Below are 24,934 nucleotides of genomic sequence, written 5' to 3' on the forward strand. Positions count from 1 at the left end.
GTCTGTTCCAAGACTTACCGCGGCTGCGTTTGACGGCATGGCGGTAGAACACCGGATCCTAAAGGAAAAGGGTATTCCGAAGGAAGTCATCCCTACCCTGATCATAGCCAGGAAGGATGTCACCACAAGACATTATCGCCGCGTTTGGCGAAGATTTGTTGCTTGGTGGGAGGCCATGAAGGCCCCGACGGAGGAATTTCAACTATGTCGATTCCTGCACTTCCTGCAAGCAGGGGTGACGTTTGGGCCTCAAATTGGGGTCCATCAAGGTCCAGATTTCGGCTCTGTCGAATTTCTTCCAGAAAGAACTGGCTTCACTGCCTGAAGTTCAGACTTTGGTTAAAGGAGTACTACATATTCAGCCTCCTTTTTGTGCCTCCTGTGGCACTTTTTGGATCTCAACGTGGTGTTGGATTTCCTAAAGTCGCATGGGTAGAGCCACTTAAAACCATGGAGCTAAAGTATCTCCCGTGGAAAGTGGTCATGCTGTTGGCCTTGGCCTTGGCCAGGCGTGTGTCAGAATTGGCGGCTTTGTCATGTAAAAGGCCTTATCTGATTTTCTATATGGATAGGGCAGAGTTGAGGACTCGTCCTTAGTTTCTCCCGAAGGTGGTCTCAGGTTTTCACTTGAACCAACCTATTGTGGTGCCTGCGGCTACTGGGGACTTGGAGGATTCCAAGTTGCTGGCCGTAGTCAGGGCCCTGAAAATTTTATTTTTCCAGGACGGCTGGAGTCAGGAAAACTGACTCGCTGTTTATCCTGATGGCACCCAACAAGCTGGGTGCTCCTGCTTCTAAGCAGTCTATTGCGCACTGGATTTGTAGCACTATTCAGCTGGCGCATTCTGCGGTAGGATTACCGCAGCCTAAATCAATAAAAGCCCATTCCACAAGGACGGTGGGCTCATCTTGGGCGGCTGCCCGAGGGGTCTCGGCTTTACAACTTTGCCGAGCAGCTACTTGGTCAGGGGCAAACACGTTTGCAAAATTCTATGAATTTGATTCCCTGGCTGAGGAGGACCTGGAGTTCTCTCATTCGGTGCTGCAGAGTCAGCCGCACTCTCCCGCCCGTTTGGGAGCTTTGGTATAATCCCCATGGTCCTTACGGAGTTCCCAGCATCCACTAGGACGTCAGAGAAAATAAGAATTTACTTACCGATAATTCTATTTCTCGTAGTCCGTAGTGGATGCTGGGCGCCCATCCCAAGTGCGGATTGTCTGCAATACTTGTACATAGTTATTGTTAACTAATCAGGTTCTTGTTGTGAGCCATCTATTCAGAGGCTCCTCTGTTATCATGCTGTTAACTGGGTTTCATATCACAAGTTGTACGGTGTGATTGGTGTGGCTGGTATGAGTCTTACCCGGGATTCAAAATCCTTCCTTATTGTGTACGCTCGTCCGGGCACAGTATCCTAACTGAGGCTTGGAGGAGGGTCATAGGGGGAGGAGCCAGTGCACACCAGGTAGTCCTAAAGCTTTCTTTTTTGTGCCCAGTCTCCTGCGGAGCCGCTATTCCCCATGGTCCTTACGGAGTTCCCAGCATCCACTACGGACTACGAGAAATAGAATTATCGGTAAGTAAATTCTTATTTTCTTGGTGTGAGGCCAGGAATGCTCCTACGGAAGAATTCCATCTAGGCCGTTTTCTTCACTTCCTACAAACTGGAGTGAATTTGGGCCTAAAATTAGGCTCCATTAAAGTTCAGATTTCGGCCTTATCCATTTTCTTTCAAAAGGAATTGGCCTCTTTATCTGAAGTAGAAACTTTTGTGAAGGGAGTACTGGATATTCAGCCTCCTTTTGTACCTCCGGTGGCGCCTTGGGACCTAACGTGGTGTTAAGTTTCCTTAAGTCACATTGGTTTGAACCACTTAAAACAGTGGAGTTGAAATATCTCACTTGGAAGGTGGTCATGTTGTTAGCCTTGGCTTCGGCTAGGCGAGTTTCGGAATTGGCGGCTTTATCACATAAAAGCCCCTATCTGGTTTTTATGGATAGAGCGGAATTGCGGACCCGTCCTCAATTCCTACCTAAGGTGGTCTCATCCTTTCATATGAACCAACCTATTGTCGTGCCTGTGGCTACACGTGACTTGGAGGATTCCGAGTCCCTGGATGTGGTCAGGGCTTTGAAAATTTACGTGGCCAGAACGGCTAGGATCAGAAAAACAGAAACACTGTTTGTTCTGTATGCAGCCAACAAGGTTGGAGGCCCTGCTTCAAAGCAGACTATTGCTCGCTGGATCTGTAACACGATTCAGCAGGCGCATTCTACGGCAGGATTGCCATTACCGAAATCGGTTAAGGCCCATTCCACTAGGAAGGTGGGCTCGTCTTGGGCGGCTGCCCGAGGGGTCTCGGCACTACAGCTGTGCCGAGCTGCTACTTGGTCGGGGTCAAACACCTTTGCAAAGTTCTATAAGTTTGATACCCTGGCTGAGGAGGACCTCCTGTTTGCTCAATCGGTGCTGCAGAGTCATCCGCACTCTCCCGCCCTTTTGGGAGCTTTGGTATAATCCCCATGGTCCTTACGGAGTCCCCAGCATCTTCTAGGACGTTAGAGAAAATAAGATTTTAAACCTAACGGTAAATCTTTTTCTCGTAGTCCGTAGAGGATGCTGGGCGCCCGTCCCAAGTGCGGACTACTTCTGCGAGACTTGTATATAGTTTTGCTTACATAAGGGTTATGTTATAGTTCCATCAGGTTGGACTGATGCTACGTTATTTTTTCATACTGTTAACTGTTTACTTGATACACAAGTTATACGGTGTGATTGGTGTGGCTGGTATGAATCTTGCCCTTGGATTAACAAAAATCCTTTCCTCGTACTGTCCATCTCCTCTGGGCACAGTTTCTCTAACTGAGGTCCAGAGGAGGGGCATAGAGGGAGGAGCCAGTGCACACCCAGACCTAAAGTCTTTCTTAAAGTGCCCATGTCTCCTGCGGAGCCCGTCAATCCCCATGGTCCTTCCGGAGTCCCCAGCATCCTCTACGGACTACGAGAAAAAGATTTACCGGTAGGTTTAAAATCTTATTTTTACCTCATTCTTACCATTTAGTTGACATACGTCAGGAATCCTGGGAAAATACAGGAAAGAAATTCACGACTCACAAGAAAATGCTGGCACGCTATCCCCTCGTGGCGCGGTTGGTGGTACCCTCCGCTCTGCCTGTGACTACTGTCATGTCTCTGAGAGAGCCGACGGATAAGCATGTGGAGGGTTGTTTAAAGGCAATTTACCCCGTATCAGGTGCTGTGCATCGGCCCACCATTGCAGCGACTTGGGCTGCAGAGGCTATTGAAGTGTGGCTCAGGAGTTGGAAGCTGAGATGCCTTCCAACGTTTCTGATCATGCTAGACAATGTCTTTCGTATATTGTCACAGCTTCTCATTACATTAAGGAGGCGGCTTCTGATGCCGGTATTCTGGCGACCAAGGCTTCTACTACGTCCATACTGGCTCGCCGGATTCTCTGATTGTGGTCCTGGTCTGTGGATTTGGACTCTTAAGAAAACCCTGGAGGTGCTCCCTTTTAAGGGAGACATTCTTTTCGGAGAAGACCTCAACAAAATAGTGGCTGACTTAGCGTCTGCTAAAACAGCATGTCTACCTAGTGCTGCTCTTTCGGTACAGAAGGCTAAGAATACTTCCTTTCACTCCTTTCGTCCTTCAGGGAAAGCAAAGGGTCAGGCGTACCCAAAACAGGCTCGCACTTCCAAACCTACTAAGCCCAAACCGAAACGGGCCTGGGCTGCCCGTCAGTCTGCTTCCAAGACTGACAAGCCTGCCGCATGACGGGGCGAGCCTCCCTCTGGGGAATCCCAGGGTGGGGGGCTGACTTCTAGGGTTTACCCAGGAATGGTTGAAGACCACTTCCGATGCCTGGGTACGGGAAGTTGTCACTCGAGGTTACGCCGTATCTTTCAAAAATCATCCCCCTCATCAATTTTGCCTGACAGACGTCCCTTCGGATAAAATGAAGGCAAAGACTCTTCATTCGGTGGTACAGTCCCTCCTGGACACAGGAGTGGTAGTACAGGTGCCTCTGGCTCAGAGAGGCAAGGGGTACTATTCAACGCTGTTCCTAGTCCCGAAACTGAATGGGTCCTCCTGGCCCATTCTCAACCTCAAGTCATTGAACAAATTTGTGAGGGTCTCCCAAGTTTCGTATGGAAACTCTTCGCTCTATTGTTCTGGCCTTGGAACCTGGGGATTATATGGTCTCCCTGGACGTACAGGATGCTTACCTGCATATTCCCATTGCAATGTCGCATCAGCAGTACCTGAGGTTTGCGGTTGGCAACCTCCATTACCAATTTCTGACCTTTTGGTTTGACCACGGCTCCGCGAGTGTTCACCAAGGTCATGGCGGTAATGACAGCTGTACTCCGTCAAGGGGTCAGAATCCAGCTGTATTTGGACGACTTGTTGATCCTGGCAAATTCCCCAGAAATTCTCCTACGCCATCTGGATCTGACTATCCGGTTTCTGCATGCCGACAGGTGGCTCATCAACTGGAAGAAATCTTCCCTGGTCCCTGCTCAGAGCATGGTGCACCTGGGGGCGTTGTTGGACACTCACAACCAGCGGTTGTTCTTGTCTCAGGAGAAAGTCCTGAAGCTTCAGGACAGGATTCGATGCTTCCTATCTCGTCCACAAGTGTCGATACATTCGGCAATGCAAGTGCTAGGTCTCATGGTGTCGGCTTTCGACATGGTGGAGTACTCTCAATTCTATTCCCGCCCTCTGCAGAAGCTGATTCTTGCCAGGTGGAACGGCCTGCCTCACCGGATCAGGTCGCAAATGATCTCCTTGTCTCCGGAGGTCCGTCTGTCACTAAGATGGTGGCTGCAGGACCATCGATTGAGGTTGTCCCTTCTGGATCTCCAACTGGGTCCTTCTGATGACGGATGCCAGTCTGAGAGGTTGGGGTGCGGTGTTGGAGCAACACTCCCTTCCGGGTCGGTGGACCAGGGAGGAGTCTCTCCTCCCAATAAACATTCTGAAACTGCGGGCGGTGTTAAACTCACTGAACTTGGCCCAGCATTTAATGCAGAACAGACCTGTTCAAGTACAGTCGGACAACACCACCACGGTGGCATACATCAATCATCAAAGCGGCACTCGAAGCCGCATGGCAGTGAGGAAAGTATCAAGGATTCTTCAGTGGGCGGAACCCCATCTGCCAGCTATATCAACAGTATTCATTCCGGGGGTCCTAAACTGGGAAGCAGACTTTCTCAGTCACCAGGACGTACACGCCGGAGAGTGGAGCGTCCATCCAGAAGTGTTTCAACTCCTCGTGGACAAGTGGGGCCTTCCAGATGTGGACCTGATGGCGTCTCGACACAAAAACAAGGTTCCGGTCTTCGGAGCAAGGACAAGGGATCCTCAAGCAGCGTTCGTGGACGCGCTGGCAATTCTATTGAACTTTCAGCTGCCATACGTGTTCCCTCCGGTGTCACTCCTGCCCAGAGTAATAAGGAAGTTCAAGCAAGAAGGAGGAATCCTACTTCTGATCGCTCCCACGTGGCCCAGACGGCATTGGTTCTCAGACCTTCAGGGTCTCTCGATAGAGCGACCCCTTCTACTTCCACAGCGCCCAGATCTCCTCGTTCAGGGCCCCTGTGTATATCAGGATTTAGCCCAGTTGGCTTTGACGGCATGGCTCTTGAAGCTTCCGTCCTGAGGGCCAAAGGATTTTTTGAGGCGGTCATTCAAACCATGTTGAAGGCCCAGAAACCGGCTTCTGCTCGGATTTATCACAGGGTCTGGAATTCTTACTTTGCTTGGTGCGCCACTAATAATCATGACGTATACAAGTTTAGTACGGCCAAACTTTTGGTCTTTCTACAACAGGGCCTGGACTTGGGCCTTCGTCTGGCTTCCATCAAGGTTCATATTTCTGCCTTGTCGGTTTGGTTCCAGAGAAAAATTGTGACTTTACCTGATGTTCATACGTTCACTCAGGGTGTGTTGCGGATTCAACCTCCTTATGTGCCGCCTGTGGTTCCTTGGGACTTGGTGGTTCTGGAGGCGTTGCAAGGGTCTCCGTTTGAGCCTCTTGAACCTGCAGACGTTAAGTGGCTTTCTCTTAAGATATTGTTTCTGCTGGCTATTGCCTCTGCTAGACGGGTGTCGGATCTGGGTGCCTTGTCTTGTAGGTCCCCATATCTGATTTTTCACCGTGACCGGGCGGTTCTTAGAACACGATCCAGGTACTTACCTAAGGTGGTGTCTTCTTTCCACCTTAATCAGGAGATCATGGTTCCGGCCTTTGCCTCTCCTGACTTGTCTTCCAAAGAGCAGTCTTGGATGTTTTACGGGCTCTCTGTATCTATGTGAAGAGAACTGCATCCCTTCGGAAGTCTGATTCTCTCTTTGTACTGTTTGGTTTTCACAAACTTGGCTGACCTGCTCACAAGCAGACCCTGGCCAGATGGATTAGAATGGTGATTGCACATGCTTATGTACAGGCTGGCCTTCCAGCTCCTGCTCCCATCAAGGCCCATTCTACTCGGTCTGTTGGACCTTCTTGGGCGGCCCGCCATGGTGCGACCCTTGATCAATTGTGCAAGGCGGCTATGTGGTCCTCAGTGAACACGTTCATAAGGTTATATGCCTTCGAAACTTCCGCCTCCCAGGATGCTTCCTTTGGACGCCGGGTTCTTGTGCCCGCTACAGTGCGTCCCCTCCCATGAGGAACCGCTTTAGGACATCCCCAATGTCATTCCCTGTGGAGCCCAGTGTACCCCGCAGCAGAAAATGAGATTTATGGTAAGAACTTACCGTTGTTAAATCTCTTTCTGCGAGGTACACTGGTCTGCACAGGGCACCCACCCTGACGCACTTAGCTTCTTTGGGTGGTATGGCATTAGCCGCTGACACTTCTCCTGTCGTGAGAGTGTGGTGTATGTGGCTACTACCGGTTGTCATCTCTTTTACCTGCTACTGCATTGGACTGGTTAACAAAAACTGAGCTCCTGTGCACAGAGGCGGGGTTATAGAGGAAGCGGCGCTATGCATTCTGGGAACAGTAAAGGCTTTTAGCCTGTTGGTGCCTCGGATCAAGATCCTACTCTACACCCCAGTGTCATTCCCTGTGGAGCCCACTGTACCTCGCAGAAAGAGATTTAACAACGGAAAGTTCTTACCATAAATCTCGTTTTCCCTTTAAAATACAGGTGACCACATCTTAAATATAAATACATTTAAACATGCAATCCTACAACTCTGCACAGAGCACTACATATGACATGTTAAAACACATTATTAAACATATTTTTAAACAGTCCGCACCCAGCGCCGTAAGTACATTTAACAGAGGCGCCAAGCGCCTATTGTCCTTAAAATGGCGCCGGGCACTTTAAGGGTTAACCCCTTACGTGTCGTGGCTGCCATTAACCATGTGGCCGATGGTTCCTCCAGCCACACAAGTGTTTAAAAAAATCTATGGATGATTTTTCTGGTTCAGACTTCTGATCTCAGACCTGCCTCTCAACCCCCTATGCTGGTTTCTCAGAAACGCACGCTGCACCATGTGCTCCAGTCTGACTCTGATAATAAGATGCCAGATTTGGTGTTAGGGAAAGTAGAGGTTGATAAAGGAGACAGTACTCTGTCTCAGGGTGTGGAAGCACTTACCTGTTCTATTAGAGAGATCCTGAACATCCCTAATAAAGAGGCAGAACCTGATGAGGTATTGTTTTTTAATGTAAAACAAAAGTTTACTGCTACCTTTCCTGTCTCTAAGGAATTAAACACACTTTTTAAAGAGATGTGGGTTAATCCTGACAAGAAATTTCAAACCCCTAAGCAGCTGCTAACCTCCTTCCCTTTCCTCCTTGAGGATAGGAAGGTGTGGGATAATCCTCCATCTGTGGATACCTCAGTGTCCAGGCTGTCATGTTAAATTGTACTGCCTGTACCTGGTGTTATCTCCTTAAAAGACCCTGCTGATCGTAAGATTGAGACTACACTCAAATCCATTTACACTGCAGTGGGAGTCGCACAAAGACCCACCATTGTTTATGGTTGGATCTCTAGAGCCATTGTTAAATAGTTTAGTAATGTGATAGAGGGTTTTGACACTATGCCTCAGGATGAACTTCTGACACTCCTACAACATATTCAGGATTTGTAGATAGAACAAAGAATAGTACAGTAGTTCCTGCACACTTATCCTTAAGGGTATATGACATGTCAAATAAAATGCCTAAAATGTCCAATTAAGACATTTTAGGCATTTTATTTGAAGTGTCATATACCCTTATGGATAAGTGCGCAGGAACTACTATTCTTTGTTCTATCTACATTCTCATGATTGCTGTAAGTCACATTAAGTACCAGCAGCCTTTCATTAGCAAGGTGCGCAGGTGGTTGTAATATTTCTATTGTATATAATAAGGATTCTGCTAACTTCATGAGTGAGGCAATCAAGGAGATTGGCCTAATCAATTCACGTGCCTTGCTATGGCTGTGTTGGCTCGCAGGGCTCAATGGCTGCTACTGTGGACAGAGGATGCTGAGTACAAAAGGGGCGTGGAGAGTCTTCCCTTGACGGGGGAGGCTCTGTTTAGCGAGGAAATAAACAAGTGGATTTCACAAGCAACGGCTGGTAAGTCCACCTATCTGCCGTCTGTGGCTCCTCCGGCTAGATGGGCTTACCCTGGCCCCTCTCTACAGTCCTTTCTTGTGTCCCGATTCAGAGGCAGGGCCAGGGGTGCCCCAAATGCAGCTAGAGGGAATTGAGGTAAACCTCGCAGACCAGCGGCCGCTGGATCACTGGAGCAGAATTCAGGTTCTTCCTCAACGAAGCCCTCCGCGTGACGGTTGGCCAAAGCTGCAGGGGGAGTTTCAGGTGGGTGCTCAGCTTTAATATTTCCAACAGGTTTGGGTGGAGTCTTGCCGGAATCCTTGTGTGCGAGGCCTAATCTCACAAGGATACCGGTTGGAGTTTCAAACGCTCCCTCCTCACAGATTCTTCAAGTCGGGCTTACCAGTTTCACCTGTGGCAAGAGTTACCTTGCAAGACACCATACCAAAACTGCTGTTAACGTAGGTTATTGTCCCAGTCCCTCCTCTACTTCGAAACAAAGAATTTTATTCAAGCCTGTTCGTGGTACCAAAGCTGGGCAGTTTGGTACGACTGATCTTGAACTTGAAATCTCTGAACCCGTACCTACGGGTGTTCAAGTTCAAAATGGAATCTCTGAGAGCGGTGGTCTCTGGCCTAGAGGAAGGGGAGTTCCTGGTATCCCTGGATATCAAGGATGCGTACCTTCACATCCCGATCTTCACATTGCCTCAGACTTGCACTGCAGGACAGTCACTTCCAGTTTCAGGCCTTGCCTTTTGCTGTCTCCATGGCACAGAGAGTGTTCACGAAGGTTATGGCGGAGATGATGTTGCAACTCCATATGTTGGGGGTGAACATCGTCCCATACTTGGACGATCTCCTCATAAAAGCTGTGTCCAGGGCTCAGTTGTTGGAAAGCATCAACTTGACTATGCGACTTCTCACAAAGTCACGGGTGGATTCTCAATCTGCAAAAATCACACCGGGAACCTTCGCAGAGACTTCAGTTCCTGGGGATGATACTGGACATGGTGTCTCAGAAGGTGTTCTTGCCTATGGACAAAGCCTTGACACTCCAGTCTATGGTCCGCTCCATTCTGAAACCACACAAGATCTCGGTTAATCATTGCATCCGCCTACTAGGCAAGATAGTGGCCTCCTACGAGGCTATTCAGTACAGAAGATTCCATGCCCGTCCGTTCCAGCTAGACCAGCTGGACAAGTGGCAGGATCACATCACCACATGCACCAGAGGATATCCTTTTCCCCAAAGGCAAGGATCTCCCTTCTATGGTAGTTGCAGATCTCCCACCTAGTGGAAGGCAGATGATTCGGAATTCAGTCATGGATTCTGTTGACAACGGATGCAAGCCTCCGCGGTTGGGGGGCTGTGATGCAAGGGTCTCAGTTTCAGGGAAGGTGGTCGCCCTAAGAGCCTTCCCTTCCGATAAACATTCTGGAACTCCAGGCGATTTACAATGCCCTTCTGCAGGCCTCTTCCCTCCTTCAACATCAGGCCATACAGGTCCAGTCGGACAACTCCACGGCAGTGGCGTACATAAACCGACAGGGAGGAACAAACAACAGGGCCGCAATGTGAGAAGTGTCCAGGATACTCCTCTGGGTGGAACGCAATTCCAGGGCCATGTCGGCCATACTCATTCCGGGAGTTGACAACTGGGAAGCGGACTTCCTCAGCAGACACGATCTGCACTCGGGGGAATGGGGCTTTCACCCGCAGGTGTTTCAACTGTTGGTTCAACGGTGGGGCTGCCCGCTGATCGATATGATGGCTTCTCACCTCAACAAGAAGCTGCATTGCTACTGCTCCAGGATGAGGGATCCACAGGCTGCAGCGGTGGACGCTCTGACGGGGCCGTGGGTTTACCAGTTCGTCTATCTGTTCCCTCCACTTCCTCTCATTCCCAGAGTTCTCAAAAGACTAAAACGGGAAAGCTTTCAGGCAATTCTCATTGCCACGAATTGGTATGCGGACCTCCTGGCCATGTTCCTCGGGGAGCTCTGGTCTCTGCTGCTTCAAGAAGGTCTTCTTCAGCAAGGGCCGTTCGTCTATCCAGACTTACCATGGCTTCATTTGATGGCATGGAGGTTAAAAGGGAGATTTTAGCCAGGAAAGGGCTTCCTGCCAAGGTTATCTCAACTATGGTCCTGGCCAGGAAGGTGGTAACATCTAAACATTACCACCGCATATGGAAAAAAAATGTTTTTTGGTGTGAGGGCCGACCGTATTCTACTGTAGATTTTCATCTTGGCCTTCTTACTCTTCCTGCAGGCAGATTTGGATATGGGCATACGTTTAGGCTACATTAAGGTTCAGATCTCGGCCTTGTCTGTCTTCTTCCAAAGGCAGTTGGCTGTGATCCCAGAGGTCCAGACGGTTTTGAAGGGTGTCCTTCGTATTCAACCGCCCTTTGTGCCTCCCATGGCTCCGTGGGATCTCAATTTGGTCCTGACCTTTCTTCAGTCGGATTGGTTTGAACTATTACATAGGGTGGACATGAAGTATTTGACTTGGAAGTCTGTCGTGTTATTGGCTTTGGCCTCTGCAAGGCGTGTATCGGAATTGGGGGTTATATCCTGTAAGAGCCTTTATCTGGTGTTCCATGAGGATAGAGCGGAGCTCAGGCCTCGCCCGCAAATTTTGCCTAAGGTGGTGTCGGCGTTTCACATCAATCAACCAATAGTGGTTCCCGTGGTGTCTGACACGTCAGTTATGCCGAAGTCCCTGGACATGGTTCGAGCTTTGAAGATTTATGTCAAGAGGATGGCTCATCACAGGAAATCTGACTCGCTGTTCGTTCTCTATGACGCTATCAAAATTGGATGTCCTGCTGCGAAGCAGTCCATTGCTCGTTGGATCCGTCTGACCGTCCAACAGGCTTACTCTTCGGCAGCCTTGCCACTGCCGAGATCGGTTCAGGCCCACTCCACACAGTCAGTGGGTTCTGTATGGGCGGCTGCCTGTGGTGTCTTGGCTTTACAGTTGTATCGAGCAGCTACTTGGTCTGGTTCAAACACATTTGTAAAGTTTTACAAGTTCGATACCTTGGCTAAAGGGGACCTTCAGTTTGGTCACTCGGTTTTACAGGGGTCTCAGCACTCTCTCACACAGTCTGGGAGCTTTGGGACTTTGCATGGTACTAAGACCATCCCAGTATCACCTAGGACGTTAGAGAAAATAAGAATTTAATACCTACCGGTAATTCCTTTTCTCGCAGTCCGTAGGGGATACTGGGCGCCTGCCTCTGTGCTTCATTTGTTTTCCTGCAAGCCTTGTTCTTGTATTTCTTGGTTGGGTCTGCTGTTACTGTCCCTTGTTGCAAGTTGTGGTTAACATGGCTATCCTCTTGTTGTGTTGTATGCTGGTTCGGTTCTCACCACTTTGCTTGTCAATTTTCCTTCTCTCAAAGTACGTCCGTCTCCTCGGGCACAGTTTTCCTAGACTGAGTCTGCAGGAGGGGCATAGAGGGGAGGAGCCAGCACACTGAAGAATTTTTAAAGTACCATGCTCCAATGTACCCCATCTATACCCCTATGGTGCTTAGACCATCCCAGTATTACCTACGGACTACGAGAAAAGGAATTACCGGTAGGTATTAAATTCCTATTTTGTACTTGGGAAATAGAAATCGTAAGATGATGACCTAAGATGATGACCTGTCCTGATCATTGGACTCTAAACACATTGAGACCTCAACTGAAAGTTGGACCATTTTGGAAACCAAATATATTCTTGACACCACAGTGACCACTTCCATCATCCTTCCTCTCAGGAAGACCTTTGTTTTGGCCTATTTAAGACCAAGATTATTACATTGGGCTCACTATTCTGCAATGTGCATGAAATAATTGCAGCCTGTATTCACTGCATCCAGCTTAAGACAACAAAACAGCATCCTCTCTGACCTTTACTACTATCTCAATAGAATTCATCGGATTTATCCCCTAACAAAGGTTTAGCAATAATTAGATAGGGGTGGACTGTATTTAAAATATGTGCTCTTCATTTTGCATACTTGTATGACCTCCTGAAATAGTCTCTGAATGTTGTTATACTGTTTTTTGGTCTCCTTCTCCTCTCTCTCCTGCTGTCCTTGTTCACAGTGTTTAGACCTTTAATGTTCTGTACATTGTATCACTATTGATTTTCCTCTTTAAAAATTTTTTTAATAAAAAGAATCTCTGCTCTCGGAATTTGTTTCCAGGGTCTGTAGGGATCTATCCAAAGTCTTATTCATCTCAACTTATATTCTCAACTTTTCCCTAGCTCATCACACACAGTCAACTGGAAAAATGCATAGGATCTTGAGATCTTCCTGAGGATTTTTGTGTCAAGTTGTCAAGATTGGCTGGTTCGGTTGCTCAGGGGAAAATTTGCCCACAATAACCATCCGATACTTCTGTGCCATCTTCCGAGGCTCCAGCAATTGATTCGTAGTTTAGCAAATTCACTAAAATCTCTATCAAAGACAGAGACAGTTTGAGGAGGGCCTCTTTTCGGTACATTTTCCCGACAAGAACAGATGCCCGGTTCCTAATTTACAGCCAATCATAGAGTGTGTTCATCAACTCAAAACTTACTCCTTCTAGTTCTAGTTAAAAAAAAAGCCTACTTCTTTATGGGATTCCAACCTTTCATATGGTTCTTAACTGGTTTTCCAATGGTTCGGCTCCTCCACTTGCTATGTAATGTAGATTACAGCAGTAGTAGATGTTTTGCAGGAAATAGACACCTTAGAGAATGTCTAATGGGACCAATGAGTGGAACAGTGGGCACAGGGAGAGAAAGTATTGAAAGAGACTCTTTCCTTACAAGTTAGGTTTGTAGAGTGCAAATCAGATAAAGATCACCTGGAACTACCTCTGCTTGTTAGAACCTACAGAAGTAGATGGACAATAAGGAAAATTACCATTATTGCGGGTTAGTGACATTAAGGTGCCTAAAGATTATTGTATATTTTTGGTTGTGAATACAGGAGACATTAACTGGTTTTCCTATGGTGCGGCTCCTCCACTTGCTATGCAATGTAGAACACAGAAACTGTAATCTCTGCAGTAGTGGATGTTTTGGCTTACAAGCCAGGGTGACCAAAGGTTGCTGTGAAGATAAACAGCAAGACTGAAGATTTAAAACGTTCTACAACTGTGAGTGTCAAGTGGACGTTTTTTGTTTAGAGATACAGAAGACAGAAAATATCTATGCAAAATATTGCAAAATATCTATGCAAAATATTGTTGCAGTTAAGTTTGCTGTGCGGTTACAATGGGGCCGATTCAAAGTTGCATGCAAGTCAGTTTTTTTTTGCGGATGTAGCAAATGCAGATATCGGGTACGGTGATGGTGCAAATGTGCGCTACTTTTATAAGAGTATGGAATCGGGACTGTATTTTTATTGACAAAATGATACAATGAGAGAGATTGAAAAACAGACTTTTTAAAAAAAAAAAGAGTGCATCTGGAATAAAGGCGGGCATTCCGACCTGATCGCACGCTGCGGATTTTCGCAGCGCAGCGATCAGGTCCGGACTGCGCATGCTCATGTACTGCAATGCGCAGGTGCGTCCTACGAGTGCAAAGCGGATCGGCGCCTAGCGATGGATTTAATGAATCCATTCGCACGGGCGATCGCAAGGTGACTGACAGAAAGAGGGCGTTTGTGGGTGTCAACTGACCGTTTTGTGGGAGTGTTTGGAAAAACGCAGGCGTGTCCAGGCGTTTGCAGGGCGGGTGTCTGACGTCAATTCCGGACATGAACAGGCTGAAGTGATCGCAGCGGCTCGGTAAGTCCTGAGCTACTCAGAAACCGCAAAAAAAAAATTTGTACCGCACAGCTGCACAAGCGTTCGCACACTTGCAAAGCGAAAATACACTCCCCCATAGGCGGCGACTATCTGATCGGTGCGCTGCAAAAAATTGCTAGCGTGCAATCAACTCGGAATGACCCCCCAAATGAGAGTGAAACGATGGCTCTTAAAAGATGCCAAGCAGAGAAGAGACAGCTTCCACTGCATTCATGTAATGTTCTAGACTAAAAACTTCCCAGCAGGAAATACAGACATCTTAGAGAATATCTAATGGGACCTCTGAAAGGAAAAGTGGGCACAGGGGGAGAAAGTAGCCCATGAAACGCTGGTATTGAAAGAGACTCTTTCCTTACAAGTTAGGTTTGTAGAGTGCAAATCAGATAAAGATCACCTGGAACTACCTCTGCTTCTAAGAACCTACAGAAGTAGATGGACAATAAGGAAAATGACCATTATTGCGGGTTTATAGTGACATTAAGGTGCCTAAAGATGACTGTAATCTGTATATTTTTGGTTGTGAATGTATGATACAGATTGCAGAACTCCCACGTTTACAGAAACCATAATGAATGAAGCTAATAAGTGGAAAAGGAAGTAAGCGGATCCCATAGAGGAGCATTACATTAATCTACAGTACAGTTCCAATAAGACACGATACTATTCGCACGATACCAATGTATGGATATAAGGTATCACACCTGATTGCTGCGAATCGGAGCATCTCAGCAATTACTAAGAACTTGCTTCTGCTGATTATAGACCTTTGCTAACCACATCTAGGAGAGCCTGCAGTCATTTCATAAATATTATCCTACTATCTTTCTATGGAACGTTGCCTATGTTTTACCATGTACAGTATAATGGGGGTTTTTTGTGTGTGTTCCTGGTAACCTTCTCCTTGTCTATATATTTGTAATTGATATCTATTATTCTTTAGTCCACAGAGCATCAGTCAGCGCTAAAATGCCACAGCATTGGTAAAGGCAAAAATACACTATTATATGGCACCTAGCAAAGATGAATAAAACAGAAACAAATGGGGCGATATGAAGTGAAGTTGGGGAGGGATTTGAGGATAGATCTGCTTGATTCAGGGTGCACACCATGTTCATTGCGGACACAGCGGAGCGGTGTTTTGCTGCACTGCATGTGCCGAAGCCATAATGCGCATGTGTGGCGATGGATTAGCGGCGGTGCATAAACCGAGGATTTATTTGCAAAGTGCGTTTGGAGAAGGTGCAATGGTTGTTCCCGCTTTTGTACATACAGCATAAGCACAAGATGACGTCTGGGTTATTAGCATATTTTCGCAAGTCTGTGTGCAAAATCACAGCTGCGCATGCAATTGCGTGAACCCCGTTTAGATTTGACCAACAGCTAGGATCTAGGCGTCACTGTGCACACGGAAAAATACTTCATGTCCTGTGGGACCTGCGGTAATATGCTTCCTGATAATACAACTGTCATCAAACTGCATGTCAGTCATAACAAGATGCAATGAAGGAGGGTGGTTATCTTGCTTCTCCTCCACACCCTGACTGTACGGCCCCCGGCATGAATGCCCCAGACTACAAGTGTAAGATACGTTCAACTGTAAATATGCCCACAGTTTGGTGTGCTTGCTCAGTTCATATTTTCGCAAGCTGACAATTTTTTCCCAACCGGTGCTGGTCCTCCACTTACCAGCGTCCAGGATGTGGGACCATCAAACTTGTGTATAAAATGATTGGACGATGAAAGTACGGAATATAACAGGCCTGATTTTATTATAAAGACAAAGTAATACCTGACTTGCAGGATAGAAACATTCAGTACACTTGTATAATAGCCGCAGTGGTCAAAAGTGATAAAGTCCAGAACCAGGAGAAGACCATCAGGAACCTAGACGTCATCATACATTCCAGTGATATTAAAAAAAAACCTGTGTTTCGGAACTTGGTCCTTTGTCAACGGCTTGCAACCTAGTGTCCACTCTTCTCACCTACTGTGCCTCTTCCACCTGTTGGCAATAGAGGAGACCAAGGGGGTAATTCTGAGTTGATCGCAGCAGGATCTTTGTTAGCAGTTGGGCAAAACCATGTGCACTGCAGGGGGGGCAGATATAACATGTGCAGAGAGAGATAGATTTGGGTGTGGTGAGTTCAATCTGCAATCTAAATTGCAGTGTAAAAATAAAGCAGCCAGTATTTACCCTACACAGAAACAAAATAACCCACCCAAATCTAACTCTCTCTGCAAATGTTATATCTGCCCCCCCTGCAGTGCACATGGTTTTGCCCAACTGCTAAAAAATTTCCTGCTGCGATCAACTTTGAATTACCTCCCAAGTAATAGGACATGTACGCAGTTGTCTGGACAGCTCTGCCAGAAAACTGGCCAATGCGAATAAAAGACTAAAATAAAATCTGCTAAATGTTTTGTTTTTTTTAAATAAAAATTTCCAAGAAAAATCTGGGTAATGGGGAGTTAGTGCTTGTGTCAAATGTTATTGACTGTGAGTGACTCCTTAAAATGGGATAAGGTCGTTAGGTCGACTCAACTTAGGTCGACAGTCATTGGGTCGACCACGATAGGACATGTGTTAGGTCTACAGGGTAACTAGGTCGACATGGTTATTAGGTTGACCTGTACTAGGTCGACAGGTCAAAAGATCGACATGAGTTTTTAACTTTTTTCCCCATTTTTTGGACTTTTTCATACTTTACGATCAACGTGGACTACGATTGGGAACGGTAACCTTGCCTGAAGCATGACAAGCGAAGCAAGCCATGTGAGGGGACACGGTGCACTAATTGGGGTTCCCCGTCACTTCACTTTACGAAGAAAACAACACCAAAAAATTCCAAAAAATCATGTCGACCTTTTTACCTGTCGACCAAGTACAGGTCGACCTAACGACCATGTCAACCTAGTTATCCAGTCGACCTAATGCGTGTCGACCTATCGTGGTCGACCCAATTAGTGTCGACCTAAGTTGAGTCGATCCAACGACCCATACCCCTTAAAATGTAGGAGGTATACGAAGTCAATTGCGGATTTACAGCAAGGGTTACAAAGGCGTAAGTAAAAGAGTTAAAGGGAACGTTAGTACGAAGATGACCGATAGGAGACGCATTGTGACATTGTCATTAGTCAATGTTTTGTTTTTTGTTTTTCTGTAGAAATATTTGGAAATTTTGAATTGTGAAGATGGAGGATGATTTTGAAATATTAATGCCATTTGCAATGTAAGTTTATGAAATATATCATTTATAGTGTAGATAACGATAATAAATGATTGCAAAAAAAAGGGACAGTTGGTTGCAGTGGTGACAACGTGGGTGGGAAATGATTTCTAGAACCAGGTAATTGCTCTAGCAGCCCCTTCCCATGAAACGCGTTTTGCTCACCAGTACTCGGTTGGCCTGAGGAAAATGAGAATGCAGCTGTAGGAACTTATCCCAATTTGGAATCACTGGCATGAAAGGTATAGATTTAACGGCCTAATTCAGACCTGAACGCTGTTGTGCGAAATTGCACAGCGGCCGATTACTGAATGACTGTTAGTGCGCACGGATTGTAATGCGCAGGCGCGAGGCCAAATTGCAAAAAAATTCCTGCATTTATTTGGCCTCTGTGAGGTAGATGCGGCAGCTGGCTTGCGCTTCCCTATGGGTGGTGCGGCCAGATGATGGTGCCGCAGATGATCCGATATTGCATTCTAGGATGTAGCTGGGATCAGTAAATGCAGCAGGAGGCGCGACGTTCCTTAATGTATTACTATATTAGTGCTATTGATGCTGCATCTGTATAAGCACTAGCAACAGTTCCTCCAACCATACCTGAATCAGTCCCACTGTGCTACAACCACACATGTCAAAGAAACTCCACGTTATCCAATGGGCGCCTCTTGACCAGTCCAACAGGAACTGTAACCCCACAGTCGACACAGTCAGCATGAATGTCTCTGGTGCTCTTGGACATCCTGGTACTGGGTATGGGAGGGAAATGGATACCACTCTTATCTTGCTTTGTACCCCTTTATCTCCTAAGCTGGGCCAGGTCCTGTTTCACATGTATTCTGGGGCAGCCTGCTGTGGACGGCTCTTTGACTTATAGCGATATGTGTCTCTTGTTATGAGCATGGACCTTGCACAACAAATGATTCATAATTGCTTGAAATTGGGCCATCCCAGTGTAGTCCTCCCAGCTTAACTCCTGAGTGTCTCCTGGAGCTCAAGGCTCATGGGGACCAGCCGCTGTGGAAGAAAGTGCCATTACTTGTGGTGACAAGGGTCAGCAACCGTTTTTTGGGGCAATCACTGAAAGTTTGTGACAACATGGTTTCCAAACTGTGGTGGTAGTTCTTTTAGAGAATGGCTATCATTTCAAACAAATGCATGTTTCACAGTTTATAATCACATGGCTGTATTTAGGACCCAGTGGGGAAGTGCCACCAGAACTCTTCTCGACAAGAGAGGTTCTGAGGTGAGACCCTGTATTGATATTCCCCACTCGGTGAAGACAAACTGGGGTCAAAACGAGAGATGTGGGAATGGGAAGGCTGACTGTTGAGGTCTTCAGTTCTATAAGTGTTATCCAGAATCATGACAGCATCAACGAATAATGTCCTGACAACAACCCAGAAATATTGCATCGCTCTACTGCATTCCAGTGATGTCTGGGATTTCATGATGAATGCTACAGGTCTGATTCAGAGGTGTTTCTGGGTGGCAATGAAGCTGGCTAGCCAGGCGTGGGCATCTAAAGATGCAGTAACACTGACATGGGCCGACATTCAGGCACAGATTCTGCGCCTCCACAGGGTCTTAATGCTCACAGTGATGGATTAGCGCCGCACTTGCGGCAAAAGACGCACTCACAGCTGCAACTCCGTCCACCTTTGGATCAGGCCCTCATTGTCTATATGTTATTGCCTACGTTATGACTGCATTCTGTGTCTTATATTTAGCTTGCCATACTATCCCTTTAAACCAAGACACTCATGAATTCTACAGGTTCTGTGACTGGCTGACTTCAAGCCTGCATTCACCTGGTTTTAATCAGCCACAGAGCCTCCGTAATTCATGGTGTCCCAGTTTAAAGGGATAGTATGGTAATCCTAGTTATATTTCTTCCTGCAGACGATCTCAGGTAGTGACACGATTTCAACCACTGCCCATTATCTCCAATTCACCATTGTCTCCTCTTAAAGAACGCTATGGACCTGATTTCTGGGAGAGACTGATCAGACAGCCGTGGTAAGATACCTCTTCTCCCCTCATCCCGGTCTCTGCCATGATGTCTGTGCATCCTTCGTCCACCTCCGTTGTCCTCTGCACCTCATCCCTGTCACTGCTGTGATGTCTGTTCAACCCTCGTCCACCTCCGTTGTCCTCTGCACCTCATCCCTGTCACTGCTGTGATGTCTGTCCATCCCTCGTCCACCTGTTGTCCTCTGCACTCATCCTTGTCACTGCTGTGATGTCTGTCCATCCCTCGTCCACCTCCATTGTCCTCTGCACTCATCCTTGTCACTGCTGTGATGTCTGTCCATCCCTCGTCCACCTCCGTTGTCCTCTGCACTCATCCTTGTCACTGCTGTGATGTCCGTCCATCCCTCGTCCACCTCCGTTGTCCTCTGCACTCATCCTTGTCACTGCTGTGATGTCCGTCCATCCCTCATCCACCTCCATTGTCCTCTGCACCTCATCCCTGTCACTGCTGTGATGTCTGTCCATCCCTCATCCACCTCCGTTGTCCTCTGCACCTCATCCCTGTCACTGCTGTGATGTCTGTCCATCCCTCATCCACCTCCGTTGTCCTCTGCACCTCATCCCTGTCACTGCTGTGATGTCTGTTCAACCCTCGTCCACCTCCGTTGTCCTCTGCACCTCATCCCTGTCACTGCTGTGATGTCTGTCCATCCCTCGTCCACCTCCGTTGTCCTCTGCACTCATCCCTGTCACTGCTGTGATGTCTGTCCATCCCTCGTCCACCTCCGTTGTCCTCTGCACCTCATCCCTGTCACTGCTGTGATGTCTGTCCATCCCTCGTCCACCTCCGTTGTCCTCTGCACCTCATCCCTGTCACTGCTGTGATGTCTGTCCATCCCTCGTCCACCTCCGTTGTCCTCTGCACCTCATCCCTGTCACTGCTGTGATGTCTGTCCATCCCTCGTCCACCTCCGTTGTCCTCTGCACCTCATCCCTGTCACTGCTGTGATGTCTGTCCATCCCTCGTCCACCTCCGTTGTCCTCTGCACCTCATCCCTGTCACTGCTGTGATGTCTGTTCAACCCTCGTCCACCTCTGTTGTCCTCTGCACCTCATCCCTGTCACTGCTGTGATGTCTGTCCATCCCTCATCCACCTCCATTGTCCTCTGCACCTCATCCCTGTCACTGCTGTGATCTGTCTGTCCATCCCTCATCCACCTCCATTGTCCTCTGCACCTCATCCCTGTCACTGCTGTGATGTCTGTCCATCCCTCGTCCACCTCCGTTGTCCTCTGCACCTCATCCCTGTCACTGCTGTGATGTCTGTTCAACCCTCGTCCACCTCCGTTGTCCTCTGCACCTCATCCCTGACACTGCTGTGATGTCTGTCCATCCCTCGTCCACCTCTGTTGTCCTCTGCACCTCATCCCTGTCACTGCTGTGATGTCTGTCCATCCTTCGTCCACCTCCGTTGTCCTCTGCACCTCATCCCTGTCACTGCTGTGATGTCTGTCCATCCCTCATCCACCTCCGTTGTCCTCTGCACCTCATCCCTGACACTGCTGTGATGTCTGTCCATCCCTCGTCCACCTCCGTTGTCCTCTGCACCTCATCCCTGTCACTGCTGTGATGTCTGTCCATCCCTCATCCACCTCCGTTGTCCTCTACACTCATCCCTGTCACTGCTGTGATGTCTGTCCATCCCTCGTCCACCTCCGTTGTCCTCTGCACCTCATCCCTGTCACTGCTGTGATGTCTGTCCATCCCTCGTCCACCTCTGTTGTCCTCTGCACCTCATCCCTGTCACTGCTGTGATGTCTGTCCATCCTTCGTCCACCTCCGTTGTCCTCTGCACCTCATCCCTGTCACTGCTGTGATGTCTGTCCATCCCTCGTCCACCTCCGTTGTCCTCTGCACCTCATCCCTGTCACTGCTGTGATGTCTGTCCATCCCTCGTCCACCTCTGTTGTCCTCTGCACTCATCCTTGTCACTGCTGTGATGTCTGTCCATCCCTCATCCACCTCCATTGTCCTCTGCACCTCATCCCTGTCACTGCTGTGATGTCTGTCCATCCTTCGTCCACCTCCGTTGTCCTCTGCACCTCATCCCTGTCACTGCTGTGATGTCTGTCCATCCCTCGTCCACCTCTGTTGTCCTCTGCACCTCATCCCTGTCACTGCTGTGATGTCTGTCCATCCTTCGTCCACCTCCGTTGTCCTCTGCACCTCATCCCTGTCACTGCTGTGATGTCTGTCCATCCCTCGTCCACCTCTGTTGTCCTCTGCACTCATCCTTGTCACTGCTGTGATGTCTGTCCATCCCTCATCCACCTCCATTGTCCTCTGCACCTCATCCCTGTCACTGCTGTGATGTCTGTCCATCCCTCATCCACCTCCGTTGTCCTCTGCACCTCATCCCTGACACTGCTGTGATGTCTGTCCATCCCTCGTCCACCTCTGTTGTCCTCTGCACCTCATCCCTGTCACTGCTGTGATGTCTGTCCATCCTTCGTCCACCTCCGTTGTCCTCTGCACCTCATCCCTGACACTGCTGTGATGTCTGTCCATCCTTCGTCCACCTCCGTTGTCCTCTGCACCTCATCCCTGACACTGCTGTGATGTCTGTCCATCCCTCGTCCACCTCCGTTGTCCTCTGCACCTCATCCCTGTCACTGCTGTGATGTCTGTTCAACCCTCGTCCACCTCCGTTGTCCTCTGCACCTCATCCCTGCCACTGCTGTGATGTCTGTCCATCCCTCATCCACCTCCGTTGTCCTCTGCACCTCATCCCTGTCACTGCTGTGATGTCTGTCCATCCCTCGTCCACCTCCGTTGTCCTCTGCACCTCATCCCTGACACTGCTGTGATGTCTGTCCATCCCTCATCCACCTCCGTTGTCCTCTGCACCTCATCCCTGACACTGCTGTGATGTCTGTCCATCCCTCATCCACCTCCGTTGTCCTCTGCACCTCATCCCTGTCACTGCTGTGATGTCTGTCCATCCCTCATCCACCTCCGTTGTCCTCTGCACCCCATCCTTGTCGCCTCCTTCTTTTTTTTCTCTTCTTATTCCTGGTAAAATAACGTGTAATTTTTTTATTTCCAGTGTTTGCAAAACTGGGGTTTGCGGCGCGGTAAGTCTATTAAATATGTAGTTTGCATTTCCCTGTAGAGTGTAAGCTCTCACGAGCAGGGCCCTCTTCCCTCACTTATACCAACATCTCCTTCCCTCTGCCAACAGAGTAAGTAGGTCGATACTGACTTAAGGTCGACACATGACTAGGTCGACAGGTATGGAACTGTCATCTGGGACCACCGACAGGTGAAACGCGTCCCCTCGCGGGACTCGCTTCGGGCACGGTGGCTCGCTACACTCACCACAAGGTTTATAACTAACACTAAGCCAACTTGGACAGAGGAGATATAAAAAGGTCCTGAAACCCCCCCAAAAATGGTGTTGACTTTTTGTGTCGACCTTTCCTATGTTGACGTAATGACCATGTCGACCATCCATACCTGTCGACCTAGTCATGTGTCGACCTTCAGTCAGTGTTGACCTACTTACTGTCGACCTTCAGTGGTCGACCTAATGACTGTCGACCTAGACAGGGACGACCTAAAGACTGGATACAGCAAAGGAGGTGGGGCTGCAGCATAGTCCTAAATTCAAATGAGGAGCCGTACCAACTGCCATTGTGTCCCGACCAGCGATGTTGTTTGGCAGTGTTTGAGGCGGGGGGAGTGGGGCAGCTATGGAGATCCAGCGACCAGTCATACTACCTATATAATGACCCTTGCACCTTCCAAATACACTTTATAAAGTTAGTTATCCAGTGTTCCATCTCTTTCATGGTTTATGTGCATTTGGATGTATACTTGTTTAATGAATATGTCATTTTGTGCAGGGAAAAGTACAGTAAATGTTTAAGTATGTAGGTTAATAAAACCAGTTATTCCTGATGTGTTTTACATATATAAATGGTAAGGGAAGAGCACATTTAATTGGGGAATTGACCCGATTCAGAGCCGCACCCAATGGCGGTGTTCACATACAGAAGCTGAGTGACTTTTTTTGTGCCAATATCCCTAAAAGCTCCTACGCACAAAGGCAGAGTTGCGATTAAGATGCACAGCTACAGAAATGTCCTGAAAAAGTTTGAAAAAAAATAAATAGGTATTTTGCAAATTAAAAAAAAAAAACTAATTCTTTAATAAAGTCATATTGTATACGTTTTAAGTATTTTTAGCCTAATTCAATCATTTAAAAAAAAAAAAAAAAAAAACATTTTGGAGGGTTGTGGAAAAAATATTAGCCAAGTGGTTATTCAGTCTCCCCTGTATGTAGATAATCATTGTGAGGTTGAAATTGTGCTCAGAGAAATGGATGAAGTGACGATACCATGTTTGATGAGTTCATTTTGTGTACTAAGGGCACGGTACAGACCTTGTGTGTTTTATATGGTTTTTAGAAAATAAAGAATGCAAAATTTGAGTAAACACACTAATGTCTACTTAGATGTAATACGTAAAAATGGCAATTTAATACCTACCGGTAATCCCTTTTCTGCAGCGGGGTACACTGGTATTCCACAGAGAATAACATCGGGGTGTAGAGTTGTATCTTGATCCGTGGCACCAACAGGCTAAAGCTTTGACTGTTCCCAGGATGCAATGCACCTCCTCCTCCTCTATAGCCCCGCCTCCAGGCACTGGAGCTCAGTGTGTAAATTGGTGCCAGCAGTGCAGGTCACTAACAGGTGGGGCTGCGCTAGGCAGCCCTGAAAAGGGGTGTGGTATTGAAGGTCGACATTAACTAGGTTGACAATGTCTAGGTCGACCACTATTGGTCGACAGTAACTAGGTCGACAGGGTTCTTTAGGTCGACATGTTCTTGGTCGACGTGTTAAAAGGTCAACATAAGTTTTTGATGTTATTTTGGTGTCGTTTTCTTTGTAGAGTGACCGGGAACCCCAATTAGTGCACCACGTCCCCTCGCATGGCTCGCTTCGCTCGCCATGCTTCGGGCATGGTGCCTTCGCTTCGCTCGGCACAGATTACCGTTCCAATCGTAGTCCACGTGGATCGTTACGTATGAAAAGGTTAAAAAAAAAGAAAAAAAATTGTGAAAAACTCTTGTCGACCTTTTGACCTGTCGACCTAGAACATGTCGACCTAAAGACCCTGTCGACCTAGATACCCTGTCGACCTAGTTACTGTCGACCAATAGTGGTCGACCTAGACATTGTCGACCTAGTTACTGTCGACTTAGAGACCGGATCCCCCTGAAAAGAGCTTTTGGAAGATTTCAAGGGCCGCAGCACTTTTATGTC

At 47.8% G+C, this 24,934-nt stretch overlaps 1 protein-coding gene across 3 annotated transcripts in view; it reads left to right on the forward strand.

Annotated features, from left to right (window-relative positions):
- The window catches only part of LOC134935887 (protein INCA1-like), a 211,451-nt gene that overhangs the window by 41,745 nt on the left and 144,772 nt on the right, over nucleotides 1-24,934 (forward strand). For 2 of the 3 annotated variants that reach the window (XM_063930737.1, XM_063930739.1), the window contains exons 2-4: nucleotides 17,570-17,635; nucleotides 19,532-19,648; nucleotides 22,711-22,738. In XM_063930737.1, the coding sequence (XP_063786807.1) occupies nucleotides 17,598-17,635; nucleotides 19,532-19,648; nucleotides 22,711-22,738 (183 nt within the window). In that variant the 5' untranslated portion in view covers nucleotides 17,570-17,597. Of the gene's footprint in view, nucleotides 1-13,322; nucleotides 13,525-17,569; nucleotides 17,636-19,531; nucleotides 19,649-22,710; nucleotides 22,739-24,934 lie in introns of those variants that run through there. The other variant, XM_063930738.1, reaches the window with a different exon arrangement.

The sequence above is a fragment of the Pseudophryne corroboree genome, chromosome 6 (genome assembly GCF_028390025.1).
Source record: "Pseudophryne corroboree isolate aPseCor3 chromosome 6, aPseCor3.hap2, whole genome shotgun sequence".
Classification (NCBI taxonomy): domain Eukaryota; kingdom Metazoa; phylum Chordata; class Amphibia; order Anura; family Myobatrachidae; genus Pseudophryne; species Pseudophryne corroboree.